We start from the raw sequence: 12,992 nt of genomic DNA, 5'->3' as shown, positions 1-12,992 counted from the left end.
GAGGGTCAAAATGACCACAAAGAAACCCACATCGACTACAAAGAGACACAAAACGACCACCAGGGAGACAAAATGTCTACAGAGAGACGAAAACAACTACAACTGTCATCCTCATTTCTTCAAATCTCTACAACAGAGGTGGTGAGTTAGCATAAACCACAGGGTCACAATGAGGACATTTACAGGAAATACACCAGGTTTAAATATACTGCAGTTACAAGCCGTTTTATTTCATGGAAATGAAAACTAACGCACGAGCACAAAGAAAACCTGAGCAAATCTGGTAGGAATGTGGTTCTGAAAGGTTTTCGCAGCTGCCAAACCTGTTTCCACATAATAATGCAAACGTTACGGTTAGGAAGCTCATCTGCCACTATACATGAAGCGCAAAATTCTACTTTGTCCTTTTTCTTACATGTGACAAATTGTAAAAACATACATTTGTGCCCCAATAAGGAAGGAAAAGTCCCATAAGTGCAATACCCACATCTGCCTGTAACAGCCTAAAATCACTGATCACTGTGCTGCTGGCTGACTGAAACCCAACATCATTGCTGTCTTGACCACACCTATATACATATATAATGCCTCTCCGACTGTAAACAAAGAAGAGAAGATACATAGAAGTGAAACCAAAGAGGATGATGGACGCACCTTTAAGAAAATTCCTCCCAGAGGTCCTTATAAAGAGGCGAGTGAACTCACACCTGCAGTCTTGGAAGAACCTGGACAAAGGTACGTGAACACACAGTCTGCATTTTTACATAAATATTATCAATATGAGGAGATGAATTTAGTTAGTACGAGACCATCAGTGAAATATATTGAGTCTGACTCAACTGTGAGCTTCCTGACTGATAAAAGCAGATTCATGGTGTTTGCCTGAACGATCACACTTTGGAACTGTGTTTAATCTCATTAAGAAGCTGCAGCCAAACTGTGATCTTATCAGAACCAAAGCTAAATGTAAAAGTTAACCATACACTCGCATAAACTATAGGAAACATAATTTAAAAAAGTCTTTGACAGCTACGGACAGTTTAATAAATAATATGTGTATCAAATGTAACAGCAAACCATCCAAAAGATGATGAGACGCTTCAACAGATCAGTGGACCTGTTGGTTACACTGGAACAAGTTTAAGGGGATCATCAAAGTCAATGTTATGGTGGCGCTGGAGGAAAAGTATTTTGTGTTGGGTGGTAATTGCATGCTATTACGCAAATGGTACCAACAAGCTAAACTATGATGGTGAACATAGTAAACATTACACACCTGGTAAACATTAGCATATTAGCCATGTCATTGTGAGCATGTGTGTGAAATCAATGCGTCCAACGTTTCACCTGGCTCAACTTCTGCCTGACCACAATATGACGTCTTGTTTCACTTTTGATGGAGCTATAGCTAACGAGTTTCCTCTGCTTCTTCCGTCTTTGTGATAAGCTAGACTGAACATCCAGAACTTTAAATGGATCTTAAATACTGTAGTGTGTTGCTGAATACTTTCTTAACTTTCTGGTCTCATTCCTGTATTGTTTAATTTGCAGTGATGTTTAGTTTCTTCACACGGAATCCTTCTGAACTCTTTACACTAACAATCCTCTTTCCTACAGAGATACTGACACCAACATGAGCCAGTACGAGTGGGCTGAAGATGACTTTGATCTGCCCCCTGGGGTCGGTCGACTGGGCCTCTCTGAGCCAGTTAGTGGTAGAAAGTACATCATGTACCACGGCACCACCAGCGAGGCTGCTCAGGCCATCCGAGCCTCAGGTTTCAGGCAGTCTGCAGACGGGATGCTCGGCCGCGGCGTCTACCTCAGCAGAGATCTGGGGAAAGCTAGCCGCTATCCCCTTAATCACCCTGAGTCTGACAGGGTGGTTGTTGTGGTGGAGGTCAACGTGGGGAAGGTGATCGCTATCAATCGTCAAGGCCATCCACGTCAGAAGACCTGGCATGACTTCGGCTATGACACCGCCTGGGTGCCACCCAGGCGTGGAATGGTGCCAAGTGGTTTGGAGGAGGATTGTGTCTGGGATCCCCAAAGAATCCAGATCATTAAAACCATCAAACCAAGCCCAGTTGAACCCTCCTCTGGATGTGGTTGGATGTGATGTGGGCTACATGTGAGCTCTTTATTTATTTTCTATGTTCAAATGTATTTTTGTATTTATGGATAAAAAGTAAATGCCGGGTCACGTTAAATCTGAGCTGCTGTCTTGGTTTGTTGATAGTGACATATATTTTTATTTTAGGATGTCCGCCTCTGAAACATGCTGCTGCTTCTCTAATATTATGTGTGAATGAAGTGAATGAAATGTTGGATTCACAAGACTACCAAAGAAATGGTCATGACTTTTACTAAAGTGGACAGTCTGTATAATAACTCCACAGCTGTTTTTACACTGCTGTTTCCAGTTGTGCTAAGCTAAGCTAACTGATCATATTTATCGTAAAAGACATCACGAGAGTTGTATCAATTGAATAATAAGTGTATTTTCCAATATGTTTAACTATTCCTTTAATATATAATCCAAGTTAATTGTCTCATATCATATTTGTTAATATATTTATATATATATATTTATTTAATTTAGATGTTAATTCTCTTTGTAGAGCTTAAGCCACACACACATCTACATTACCAAGAAATGCATGAAAATAAAAATTAGTCTGTATTGTGACTTTGGAGTCCTTCCTTATTGGTCTCTCCTCATACTTCAGCTTAACATTAAAGGTTCAGATCCCAACAGGGGCCAAAGACACATGAGCTTCAGACGGCTTTTAAAATGTCCGGTCTGAACCCAACATCACATGCAGCTATAAGGAGGTTTTTATTAGTAGTAGTATAATTTATATATTTATGAATGGGGGGACAAACTGCTGACTGGTTCTTAAAATCTGTGTTTCTCTCTCTGTGGGTTAATCACTCACTAATCCATGTTAGGACAAGAACCTTTGACAATATGGTCATTCTCATATGCAGTCATGTCAGTAGTTTGTTTTTGCCATCAACTAACTATATGTGACAAATGCGACATGTAGATCCGTGTAATAAACATTTTGTTTTAAATGTTAGCTCATTTAAAAAACAGTGATCACGCCACGTATCCTAATGTGTAAAGTTATTTTGAGGAATGTAACATAATCCTTCATACTGTAGGAGGTTCTGAAAGGTGTTTTCAGTTACCAAACCAGTTTCCTCTTGATAGTGATGTCTGATTAACTGTCTCCACTGTTATACCTCACCTGGCCAGCTTCATCCAGTCACCCACCTGCTTGGGGCAGAAACTGATGAGTTCTGATTAGTTCCCCTTCGAGGGAACTCGAACTGCGTCGGTTACGACACTATGGGAACGCCTCTAGGCGAAGCAGGTCTGAACGTGAATGAAATCACTCCAATCCTATTGGCCTGTTGCTAGAACGGTAAGGTGTGACGGAATAACCGGAGGAGTATAAAGCACACCTGTACACACTCATCATTAGCTTTTTTCTATTCAGCAGGCGCTCTGTATGTTGTTTGAAGAAAGCTCCAGTCCTACAAGCAGTGTGTCTTACCTGAAGAAGAAGTCTACCAGCATGTCCGGCAACCAGATGTACAGAAGGTGTGTTTTTTCTTGCCCTCGGTACATCACGGATGGAGATTCTCATGAGATGTGTGTCTCATGTTTGGGGATGGAGCACGCCCGGGCAGCTCTCGAGGGGGCTGCCTGCGCCCGTTGCGAAGCCCTTTCCGTGCGGGTACTGAGGTACAGCATGGCTCTCTTTTCCGAGGATGGCCGGATGTGTTTTCCCCGTGGTGCGGGCCCTGCGGCCGCTGAGGCGGCCCAGCGGTTTCACTCATGGGTTCACAGCGTGATCTGTCGGAGGATTTCGGGACGGCTGAGGCTTTTTCCCGACCTTCATCCGCTGGCTCCGACGCTTCCTTTCCTCGTTCGGGAGCCCGTTCTCGGCTTCTCCCGCTCGCGGTTTGGATCCGGAGACGCTGCAGCAATCCGACTCCGAGGAGGCAGACATGCTCAGCGCAGTGGACGATGACTTCCGGGTGTCGGGGCGGCGTCATCTGGCCGCGCCCGACTATGACGTGCTGCTGGAGGTGGTGACTAGAGCCGTGGCTAAGCTCAACTTCAACTGGCCGGAAAAAAAAATAAATAAAGAGAAAAGAGGAGCAGACACCACAGGCTAGTGGTAGCTTGATGAAAGGTTTCTTAAGCACCACACGCCACCTCCACGCCGGTCTCTGCCATTCTTTCCTGAAAAGAAAGTACATGATGAACTGAGTAATCATGGGGCAGACCCTTCTCTACATGGCTTTCCACACCCCGATCACTGAACTACAGTAATGTGATGGGGTTAGGGACCGTGGTTATGGGAGGATGCCTCAGGTGGAGGATGAGCTTGCGAGCTATCTCTCCCCTCGACTTGCGTCCTCCCTGGAGAAGCCGGCGTTACCATCCAAACCATGTTGCACCACATCCACGCTCGTGGGGAAGGCGTACATGGCAGCGGGCCAGGCAGATGCAAGCTTGCACACCACGGTGCTTCAAGTCTACCAAGCCAACCTGCTACAGGAGATGGTTCAGAGGGGGGTCCCTCCGAGGAAGATCTGGCGGAGCTTCGCAGAACCACGAAGCGTTAGACGCAGTGTGAAGCGTTCCGCCAGTACCTCCCTCGCCGGTCTGGACCCAAGGCAGATGAGGCTGCCAGGCGTAGGTCCCTTCCCTCTACGAGCTCCTACGGAGAGGAAGCAGAGTGTCGCTTCTCGGGGGCCCCCCCGAGGAGCTGGGGCAGCGAGACGGCGCTCTCAACCTCAGCCTTCTGTGAGACGCGATCTGAGGACCGTCATCCAGTCCCGACGGAGCTCAGGGAAGACCGGGGTAGGGGAGTCTTTCTCCCCTCCCGCACCCTCCCCACCCCCCCGGAGGCCGACCGAGGTCCCCTCCGCCGTGGCAACAGGTGATGTTATCCCGCCGTTTACACGTTCAGGACGCACCTGCCACCATCGAGTCCGCGCCGTACTGCCTGCCCCGAAGGTCTGCAGGCGGACGGCATCCCGACTCACTCACCGTGGATCTTCGGCGGCTCCCCCCTGCCGTTCTGGGGCTTCAGGGGTCCACCAGAAGATCACACGAGACACCGACCACCAGCCCCGAGGGGCTGGTTCCGTTGGCAGACTTTGCAGACGCTTGGCGGAGCCTGACGAACATTTCTCCGCGGGTCCTGCGCACTGCCATAGATGGGTATCGACTACAGTTCAGAACCCGCCCTCCAAATTCAACAGAAGAGAGGGGGTGGTTTGGACTGTGGTCCGCCCGGAGCAAGGTCCGGTGTTGGGACAGGAAGTTTGTACTCTGCTGAGGAAAGGGGCCGTGGAACGTGTCTCCCCCCAGACAGAGACGCCGGTTCTACAGCCGGTACTTCATAGTCCCCAAGAAGGACGGAGGGCTGCGTGCCCTATTTTGGATCTGCGGGTTCTAACCGGTCTCTGAGGAGATTCAGGTTAAAGATGCTCATCATCCCCGCCACCGTGACGCACATCCAATCTGAGGATTGGTTCGTCACGATAGATCTAAAGGACGCCTATTTCCAGGTCTCCATCCGTCCTTCTCACAGGAAGTTCCTGAGGTTTGCCTTCGGGGGTGTGGCTTACCAGTATCGGGTTCTTCCATTCGGCCTGGCACTTTCCCCTCGCACATTCACCAAGTGTATGGATGCAGCACTGGCCCCGCTGAGGCTCCGGGGCATCCGGATTTCAACTTCATCGACGACTGGCTCATCCTAGCCCAGTCTCGAGAGTTGGCGGTTCGGCATCGAGATGTCGTTCTGGCTCATCTGCGGCGTTTAGGGCTGAGGCTCAACGCAAAGAAGAGCGTGCTGGCGCCCACCCTACGGGCTACGTTCCTAGGGGTTGCATGGGATTCGACAACGATGCGGGCACAATTGTCTCCGGCACGTGTCGACACCATATTGGCTGCCGTGAAAGGGGTGAAGTTAGGCCACGCCATCACTATGAAACACTTTCAACGAGTGTTGGGTCTCCTGGCGGCTGCGTCCAGCGTAATACCATCTGGACTGCTGCACATGAGACCCCTGCAGTGGTGGCTAAGGAACAAGGGTTTTTCCCCGAGGGGAATCCTCTCCGTCTGGTTTGGGTTACGCGCAAGTGTCTTCGTTCCCTATCAGTTTGGAAGGAAACTTGGTTCCTGTCCCAGGGGCCCGTGCTGGGAGGGTCTTGTCGCCGGCTGGTTCTTTCGACAGACGCCTCCCTCACGGGCTGGGGCGCGGTCATGGACGGCCGCTTTGCAAGGGGATCCTGGCAGGTGCATCGATCCGAGTGGCATATCAACTGTCTCGAGATGTTGGCGGTGTTCCAGGCTCTAAGGAGTTTCCTGCCCGATCTCCAAGGCCACCACGTCCTGGTTCGTTCCGAGGAGAACAACACAGCGGTGGTGGCCTATCTGAATCACCAGGGCGGTCTGCGCTCGCGCCCTCTGGACAGACTGGCGCGTCAGATCCTCCTGTGGTCCCAGCAGAGGTTACTATCGCTCAGGGCGATGTATCTCCTGGGGACGCAGAATCAGGGAGCAGACCTGCTGTTTAGGCAGGGGCTGAGGCCCGGGGAATGGATTTAATTTATTACAAATTAAGATTTTAAGATTTAAGATTTTTTTATTAAGATTTTACATGAGCTTATAAAATATAATGCACTGTTAACCAACCCAACAGCATATAAAATATATAAAAACTAGCTCCGTCTTCACCATCTATGGTTATGAGATGCATCAATGCATCAGTATATAAAAATGCATTAACCAATATATGATGATGATATACGCTCATAGTCAATTTTCTTGTGATGATACTTTTTATACTTAAAAGATAGAGTGCAGGACTTTTACATGTAAATAACGTCTTTTACATTTATTACCTCACCAAAAGAGTTCAAATGCCGATTAATTCTATCATCTCCAGGTAAATCTTAATTTATTTTTGTTTTAGAAATTAGCCTGTGCAGCCTGCCATGACTCTATGTAATAAAATAAAAGCCAATACAATATGATTATTCCTAAAGCATCTATGAAAAGAATTATTACAGCAATAAAAGGAGTAGCCCGTTGCTGAATGAGGTAAACCAATATGACCTGTGTGTCACTCGTGAAGCTCAACAGGACTGTTGTATCCACAATTGTATCCATGATTTTTTGCTGCAATCACAACATGCAAACAAACTGTATTCAAAATATTAAACTAAACAACAAAAATGCAAATTAAGTCAGGCAGACTGTGTCCAAGGTGGGTTCCTTTGAACAGTGGGCCTGGGCGTCCGAACCACCTGCCACAAGTAGCAGTGGAAGGCGATGGCTTAAACTGTTCCTCTCTGTAGTTTTTGCTCACATCAAAATGTGTGAATGTGTACATTAAAATATATGTATGTGAAAGGAAAATATATGTATGTGAGAGGTCAAGAATAGATAATGGCTCGTACGGCCCCTCATAGTTTTTTGTTACCTTTGAGTCCTTCATGACATGTTTACCCTAATTAGGTTATTTTATTATTTGTAGCAGTATTGTTTATATATGTTTATTAATCAGGGACAAAAAGCTGACTGGTTCATGAAACAAGTCTGTGTTTCTCTGTCTGTGGGTTAATCACTCAATAATCCGTGTTACGAAGTTTTAAGATTATTCTTATTATGGTTATTCTCATATACATGTATATTTATTTATATACGTTATGTTAGTATGTTTTTGCAAAGAACCACGTTTGATAAATGTGACATGCAAATCCATGTAATAAACCTTTTGTTTTAAATGTTGACTCATTTAAAAAAGACAATGACCACACCACACATCCTAATGTGTAAAGTTATTTAAATGTATGTAACATAATCCTTCATACTGTAGAAAGTTCTGAAAGGTGTTTTCAGTTGCTAAACTTGTTTCATCTTGATAGTCTCATTAATTGTCTCCACTGTTATGCCCGCCTATTACGCATTCCCATCACCTGGCCAGCTTCACCCAATCACCCACCTGTCACCACCCCTAATTAGAGTTATATTAATAATAATAATAATAATAATAGGACTAGGTTAATTGGTGACCTTAAATTGTCCTTAGGTGTGAGTGTGAGCGTGAGTGGTTGTTTGTCTACGTGTGGCCCTGCGATGGACTGGCGACCTCTCCAGGGTGTACCCCGCCTTTTGCCCGATATCAGCTGGGATTGGCTCCAGCCCCCCGCGACCCTGTACGCAGGATAAGCGGTTGAAGATGGATGGATGGAATAATAATAGGACAAGTAATAATACTGTAGCCGTGGGTTCTGAGCAGGAACATGGCAGCAGTAGCAGTAAGTCACTCGAAAACCACAGATCCAGAATCCACAGCTCCAGAGCCAGAAACACCTGCAGAAAGTGATAGGAGAGGGACGAGCGAGCGCAAAACTACGAGGGAAGAAGTCAAGTTAGTAACATGAATTAATGACATACAGTTGCATATAGATGAAGAGAGAGGAGCTCAGTGCATCATGGGAAGTCCCCCAGCAGTCTAAGCCCACAGCAGGTCAGGTCAGAAGAATTAAAAGCCATAAGGACCCCATCCTCAAAGAAGTCACTAAAGGGTGAAATACCCTTTGAGTCCAAATGTCTGAAACCTGATTCTATAAGAGACCTGTTATAAAATCAGTGTTATTAATAATTGAAGTGAAAGTGAATGTAAACCCTAATTTTTCTTCAATAGGCTGTTCTGCACAATTACAATTTAAAAACAAAATTAGACTTTGTATTTCTTCCAGTATTGTAATTTATTGTATCTTCATCTTATGGAGCCCGAAGGGGTCTGGAGCAAGATTACTGCAAAGAGGGTCAAAATGACCACAAAGAAACCCACATCGACTACAAAGAGACACAAAACGACCACCAGGGAGACAAAATGTCTACAGAGAGACGAAAACAACTACAACTGTCATCCTCATTTCTTCAAATCTCTACAACAGAGGTGGTGAGTTAGCATAAACCACAGGGTCACAATGAGGACATTTACAGGAAATACACCAGGTTTAAATATACTGCAGTTACAAGCCATTTTATTTCATGGAAATGAAAACTAATGCACGAGCACAAAGAAAACCTGAGCAAATCTGGTAGGAATGTGGTTCTGAAAGGTTTTCGCAGCTGCCAAACCTGTTTCCACATAATAATGAAAACGTTACGGTTAGGAAGCTCATCTGCCACAATACATGAAGCGCAAAATTCTACTTTGTCCTTTTTCTTACATGTGACAAATTGTAAAAACATACATTTGTGCCCCAATAAGGAAGGAAAAGTCCCATAAGTGCAATACCCACATCTGCCTGTAACAGCCTAAAATCACTGATCACTGTGCTGCTGGCTGACTGAAACCCAACATCATTGCTGTCTTGACCACACCTATATATATATATATAAATGCCTCTCCGACTGTAAACAAAAGTCATAGAAGTGAAACCAAAGAGGATGATGGACGCACCTTTAAGAAAATTCCTCCCAGAGGTCCTTATAAAGAGGCGAGTGAACTCACACCTGCAGTCTTGGAAGAACCTGGACAAAGGTACGTGAACACACAGTCTGCATTTTTACATAAAATATTATCAATATGAGGAGATGAATTTAGTTAGTACGAGACCATCAGTGGGATACACTGAGTATGATTCAACTGTGAGCGTCTTGTTTGATAAAAGCAGAGTTATGGTGTTTTCAGGCCTAAACGATCACACATTGGAACTGTGTTTAACGCACTGTTATGAAATTTCCTCCCAAAGCCTGAAGCTCCTTATAAAAAGCAGATCAGACTCACAGCCTGCACTCTTGGAAGAACGTGGAGAGAGGTACGTGATCACACGTCTGCTGTTTTACATAAAATATTATCAATTTGAGGAGATGAATTTAGTTAGGCTGAAAGAAAATTCTCTTAAACCGTCAGTGAAATATATTGAGTCTGACTCAACTGTGAGCTTCCTGACTGATAAAAGCAGATTCATGGTGTTTGCCTGAACGATCACACTTTGGAACTGTGTTTAATCTCATTAAGAAGCTGCAGCCAAACTGTGATTTTATCAGAACCAAAGCTATATGTAAAAGTTAACCATACACTCGCATAAACTATAGGAAACATAATTTAAAAAAGTCTTTGACAGCTACGGACAGTTTAATAAATAAATATGCGTATCAAATGTAACGGCAGACGTTTCAACAGATCAGTGGACCTGTTGGTTACACTAGAACAAGTTTAAGGGGATCATCAAAGTTATGGTGACTAAACTATGATGGTGAACATAGTAAACATTACACACCTGGTAAACATTAGCATATTAGCCATGTCATTGTGAGCATGTGTGTGAAAGAAATGCGTCCAAACGTTTCACCTGGCTCAACTTCTGCCTGACCACAATATGACGTCTTGATTCACTTTTGATGGAGCTATAGCTAACGAGTTTCCTCTGCTTCTTCCGGTCTTTGTGATAAGCTAGACTGAACATCCAGAACTTTAAATGGATCTTAAATACTGTAGTGTGTTGCTGAATACTTTCTTAACTTTCTGGTCTCATTCCTGTATTGTTTAATTTGCAGTGATGTTTAGTTTCTTCACATGGAATTCATCTGAACTCACTTTACAATTTACACTAACAATCCTCTTTCCTACAGAGATACTGACACCAACATGAGCCAGTACGAGTGGGCTGAAGATGACTTTGATCTGCCCTATGGGGTCAGTCGACTGGGCCTCTCTGAGCCAGTTAGTGGTAGAAAGTACATCATGTACCACGGCACCACCAGCGAGGCTGCTCAGGCCATCCTGGCCACAGGTTTCAGGCAGTCTGCAGGCGGGATGCTCGGCCGCGGCGTCTACCTCAGCAGAGACCTGGAGAAAGCTAGCCGCTATCCCCTTAATCACCCTGAGTCTGACAGGGTGGTTATTAAGGTAGCGGTCAACGTGGGGAAAGTGAAAAGGATCGATTACCAAGATCATCCACTTCAGAAGACCTGGCATGCCCATGGCTATGACACCGCCTGGGTGCCACCCAGGTGTGGGATGGTGAGGAGCGGTTTGGAGGAGGATTGTGTCTGGGATCCCAAAAGAATCCAGATCATTAAAACCATCAAACCAAGCCCAGTTGAACCCTCCTCTGGATGTAGTTTGATGTGATGTGGGCTACATGTGAGCTGTGAGAGCTATTACCAATTTATTTTCTATGTTCAAATGTATTTTTATATATTTGGATACAAAGTAAGTGCCATTTTGTTACTGTGTCATTGTAACCTTGAAAATAAACGTGTCACGTTAAATCTGAGCTGCTGTCTTGGTTTGTTGAAAGTGATACATATTTTTATTTTAGGATGTCCGCCTCTGAAACATCTGCTGCTTCTCTAATATTATGGAAGTGAATGAAATGTTGGATTCACAAGAGTACCAAAGAAACGGTCATGACTTTTACTAAAGTGGACAGTTTGTATAATAACTCCACAGCTGTTTTTACACTGCTGTTTCCAGTCGTGCTAAGCTAAGCTAACTGACCATATTTACCGTAAAGACATCATGAGAGTTGTATCAATCGAATAAAAAGTGAAAAAGAAAGTGTATTAGAGTATTTTTGAGTATATGTTTAATATCTTTAACTATTCCTTTAATATATAATCCAAGTTAATTGTCTCACATCATATTTGTTAATATATTTAATTTAGATGTTAATTCTCTTTTGTAGAGCTTAAGCCACACACACATCTACATTACCGAGAAATGCATGAAAATAAAAATTGGTCTGTATTGTGACTTTGGAGTCCTTCCTTATTGGTCTCTCCTCATACTTCAGCTTAACATTAAAGGTTCAGATCCCAACAGGGGCCAAAGACACATGAGCTTCAGACGGCTTTTAAAATGTCCGGTCTGAACCCAACATCACATGCAGCTATAAGGAGGTTTTTATTAGTAGTAGTATAATTTATATATTTATGAATGGGGGGACAAACTGCTGACTGGTTCTTAAAATCTGTGTTTCTCTCTCTGTGGGTTAATCACTCACTAATCCATGTTAGGACAAGAACCTTTGACAATATGGTCATTCTCATATGCAGTCATGTCAGTAGTTTGTTTTTGCCATCAACTAACTATATGTGACAAATGCGACATGTAGATCTGTGTAATAAACATTTTGTTTTAAATGTTGGCTCATTTAAAAAACAGTGATCACGCCACGTATCCTAATGTGTAAAGTTATTTTGAAGAATGTAACATAATCCTTCATACTGTAGGAGGTTCTGAAAGGTGTTTTCAGTTACCAAACCTGTTTCCTCTTGATAGTGATGTCTGACTAATTGTCTCCACTGTTATGCCCAGTGGCGGTTCTAGACCAATTTTATTAAGGGGGCCAGGCTGGGGCCAGTTGTTTTGTCAGAGGGGCCCATTCAATCTGGGACAAAAGAGACAAAGGCAAAAGTCAAGTATTTAAAATGTCTTGTTTAGTATATAATGTAATGTTTTAGTAACAGGATCTTTTCAGTAACTTAGTTATAGTTTTATTAAATTACATTATACAAAAGAAATATTCCTGTTAACTTCAGGTCAAGTTACAGGACATTCTTTGATGCAACACTTCTTTGTAAGGCTTAATGAACAGTAGAAGCTCTAGTGTACGAGACTTTCTCTGGATCCCACTTTGTATTTTGTATCTCAGTATAACGTTTGCTAGGAAACAACACACTTCTCCACATTTACTCCTGTTATTAGTCCTGATGTGAAGTATACACAAAATTAAGTACTTGAAAGTAGGCCATCATCTGTGCTTTATAAAGGGGGATACATATTTTGGCAGACTGCATGTCCAGCCTGGTAGGACCAGTAGGCTACTGTTATCGCTTTTTGTGTATGAAAAGTGCTGTTTAAATGCAATGCATTATTAAATTATGATAATAATTTACCCTTTAAGGAGCGGGACTCAGAGCAATATCCAAAGGC

At 43.9% G+C, this 12,992-nt stretch overlaps 1 protein-coding gene across 1 annotated transcript; it reads left to right on the top strand.

Moving 5' to 3' along the window:
- The first annotated feature begins 1,600 nt into the window (after positions 1–1,600).
- On the top strand, positions 1,601–11,299 carry LOC119884371. The gene is made up of 3 exons (XM_038694795.1): positions 1,601–2,118; positions 9,802–9,867; positions 10,685–11,299. Exons 1-3 carry the CDS (start codon positions 1,634–1,636, stop codon positions 11,184–11,186), a joined length of 1,053 nt encoding a protein of 350 aa, XP_038550723.1. The 5' UTR covers positions 1,601–1,633; the 3' UTR covers positions 11,187–11,299.
- The last annotated feature ends 1,693 nt before the right edge of the window (positions 11,300–12,992 follow it).

The sequence above is a fragment of the Micropterus salmoides genome, unplaced genomic scaffold (genome assembly GCF_014851395.1).
Source record: "Micropterus salmoides isolate LMB-PRFRI ecotype aquatic unplaced genomic scaffold, ASM1485139v1 Ms_hic_scaffold_3393, whole genome shotgun sequence".
In the NCBI taxonomy this organism is placed as follows: Eukaryota; Metazoa; Chordata; class Actinopteri; order Centrarchiformes; family Centrarchidae; genus Micropterus; species Micropterus salmoides.
This window is presented reverse-complemented; position numbering and strand designations above follow the sequence as displayed.